We start from the raw sequence: 2801 nt of genomic DNA, 5'->3' as shown, positions 1-2801 counted from the left end.
AGCCTCCATCCATTGGTTGGATGCCAGATGCCGGGTTATTAGCCTCCATCCATTGGTTGGATGCCAGATGCCGGGTTATTAGCCTCCATCCATTGGTTGGATGCCAGATGCCGGGTTATTAGCCTCCATCCATTGGTTGGATGCCAGATGCCGGGTTATTAGCCATTAATATAGGCTAACGACATGCCGCTGACTGACCACCTGTTTAGGCCCAGAGCTTCATCAGCAGCTGAAGGTGGCTAACGGTTCTGTCCCGTGTGCTTTACAGGACGGGCTGACTCCGCTTCACTGTGCGGCTCGGAGCGGACATGAGACGGCGGTGGAGCTGCTGCTGGAGAGAGGAGCGCCTCTACTGGCCAGAACCAAGGTGGGTCACAGGTTCTTCTCCCTCATGGTTCTGATCCACATGGATGGTATTTGGTTCCGTTGTTAATCATGGGAGAAACCATGTTCACCTCTCGTGTCCTGTTCACCTTCCAGAATGGGCTGTCCCCGCTGCACATGGCGGCGCAGGGCGACCACGTGGAATGCGTCAAACACCTGCTGCAGCACAAGGCTCCGGTGGATGACGTCACTCTGGACTACCTGACGGCGCTGCATGTGGCGGCTCACTGTGGCCATTACAGGGTCACCAAACTGCTGCTGGACAAGCGGGCCAACCCCAACGCCCGCGCTCTGGTGGGTCGCCGCGGCGGTTCCTGATCCGCTGCTGTGGATCAAAGCGTCTGATTGTTTTCATCCCTCTGACAGAACGGCTTCACTCCGCTGCACATCGCCTGCAAGAAGAACCGCGTCAAAGTGATGGAGCTGCTGGTGAAATACGGCGCGTCCATCCAGGCCATCACAGAGGTAGGAGACGGCGTTCCTGAACGACCTTCTGGGGACATAAACCCTCAGTTCAGAGTTCTTAAATGTTTTGATTCTCACTTTGACTCCATCTTCAAACTTCTTAGGGAGGATTTTTTTTCTGCCAAAACTCAGGAGCTCCTATTTTAGTTTGCTTCCCTTCAAACTTCCTCTGTTCTTCCCAAAAGGCAACTGTCAACCAGCTCCACAGGCGGCTCAGGATAACCTGAGCCACTCTAACTAGAAGCTTTATCAAAATGGAAAGTTTTAGTTGTCAGTTTAGAAGTTGATCATTGCCTAGCAACCGTTCCATCCAATAGAATGACAGCATGGTAACCTTGACAGCAGAACGCTCTAATGTCAGTAACAGCAGTTTGTCGCCTCTGATGTGAAGGTGGAGGTAGTACCCCCCCGCCCCCTTATAGCTGGGATCCTCTGCTCACTGCCTGTTGCTCTGCCTTGTGTCCAGTCCGGTCTGACCCCCATCCACGTGGCGGCCTTCATGGGTCACCTGAACATCGTCCTCCTGCTGCTGCAGAACGGCGCCTCGGCCGACGTCAGCAACATAGTGAGTTATGGGGACCTGGACATGTCTGACGTAGCCTTTGAGTCGTGTGACGTCTGGTTTCCTGCTGTTTCAGCGAGGAGAGACGGCGCTGCACATGGCAGCCAGGGCCGGGCAGGTGGAGGTGGTCCGATGTCTGCTCAGGAACGGAGCCATGGTGGATGCTCGGGCCCGGGTGAGGTTCCTCATGTCACAGCCACCATCAGGAGGAACCGCTCTGCTCCTGTTGGATTTAAACATGCTCCTCCTTCTCCTTCTCAGGAGGACCAGACCCCTCTGCACATCGCCTCCCGTCTGGGAAAAACGGAGATCGTTCAGCTGCTGCTGCAGCACATGGCCCATCCTGATGCTGCCACCACCAACGGTTACACGCCGCTACACATCTCTGCCCGGGAGGGGCAGGTGGAGACCGCCTCCGTGCTGCTGGAGGCTGGGGCATCACACTCTCTGGCTACAAAGGTGGGTGGAGGCGGGGCTACAAAGGTGGGTGGGGGCAGGGTGTTGCGCTCTAAAAGTGACATTTAACCGCCTGATTTATTTCCACCCTTTGAACAGAAAACATATTCTAATCAGTTTGGTTGGAGGAAGCTACCAGGAAGTCTATTCTAAGAAACCCAATCCTTTTAGTCCTTGACCTCCCTGAGCTCCCTGACCTCCCTGACCTCCCTGAGCTCCCTGACCTCCCTGAGCTCCCTGACCTCCCTGAGCTCCCTGACCTCCTTGACCTCCCTGACCTCCTTGACCTCCCTGACCTCCCTGACCTCCCTGACCTCCTTGACCTCCCTGACCTCCTTGACCTCCCTGAGCTCCCTGACCTCCCTGACCTCCTTGACCTCCCTGACCTCCATCTTCTCTGTCGCTGTGTCCCTATATAATCCTGACAGCCAATGGATGTAAAGGTAGTGGACTTGAAACTTCCCACAATGCACCTTGAAAAGTAGTGATCCTCCATGTGCAGATATATATCACAGAATGCTTTGTGAGAGCTTTCTACACAAAGCATCATGGGATTTTCTTTCACAGCGTCCTGCTGTCAGGTAGCGACTAATAACCAAGATGGTGCGGGGAGTCATGTGACCAGTGGAGAGCAAAAAGTAGTGATCATCTGTCTGAAAAAGTCAGTTAGCTGAGGTCATTATAAAGTTCACCGCACGGTTACGGCGGTCGTTCTGATGCAAACTGTGACATCATTTCCTCCCCATGACCTTCTACAGCCGCAAAGATCAGAACCCAGGCAGCTGCTTTACTGCAGCGGCCTGCAGGCTCCATAACAAAGGTCACGGATTAGCGGACCGCGGTCCAGATCCAGATCCACCTGCTGGCTAATCCGGATCCAGACCCACCTGCTGGCTAATCCGGATCCAGACCCACCTGCTGGCTAATCCGGATC

At 54.6% G+C, this 2801-nt stretch overlaps 1 protein-coding gene across 24 annotated transcripts in view; it reads left to right on the top strand.

The window, feature by feature from the left end:
• Nucleotides 1-2801, top strand: part of LOC107103578 (ankyrin-2-like) — a 73169-nt gene that overhangs the window by 20998 nt on the left and 49370 nt on the right. For all 24 annotated transcript variants that reach the window (XM_015403325.1, XM_015403328.1, XM_015403347.1 and 21 more), the window contains 6 exons: nt 269-367; nt 481-678; nt 751-849; nt 1316-1414; nt 1488-1586; nt 1673-1870. In XM_015403325.1, the coding sequence (XP_015258811.1) occupies nt 269-367; nt 481-678; nt 751-849; nt 1316-1414; nt 1488-1586; nt 1673-1870 (792 nt within the window). The remainder of the gene's footprint in view (nt 1-268; nt 368-480; nt 679-750; nt 850-1315; nt 1415-1487; nt 1587-1672; nt 1871-2801) is intronic.

This window comes from Cyprinodon variegatus, unplaced genomic scaffold (assembly GCF_000732505.1).
Source record: "Cyprinodon variegatus isolate N-32 unplaced genomic scaffold, C_variegatus-1.0 Scaffold1481, whole genome shotgun sequence".
NCBI classification, from domain to species: Eukaryota; Metazoa; Chordata; class Actinopteri; order Cyprinodontiformes; family Cyprinodontidae; genus Cyprinodon; species Cyprinodon variegatus.
Note: the sequence above shows the minus strand (reverse complement) of the source record. Positions and strands in the feature narration are given on the sequence as shown.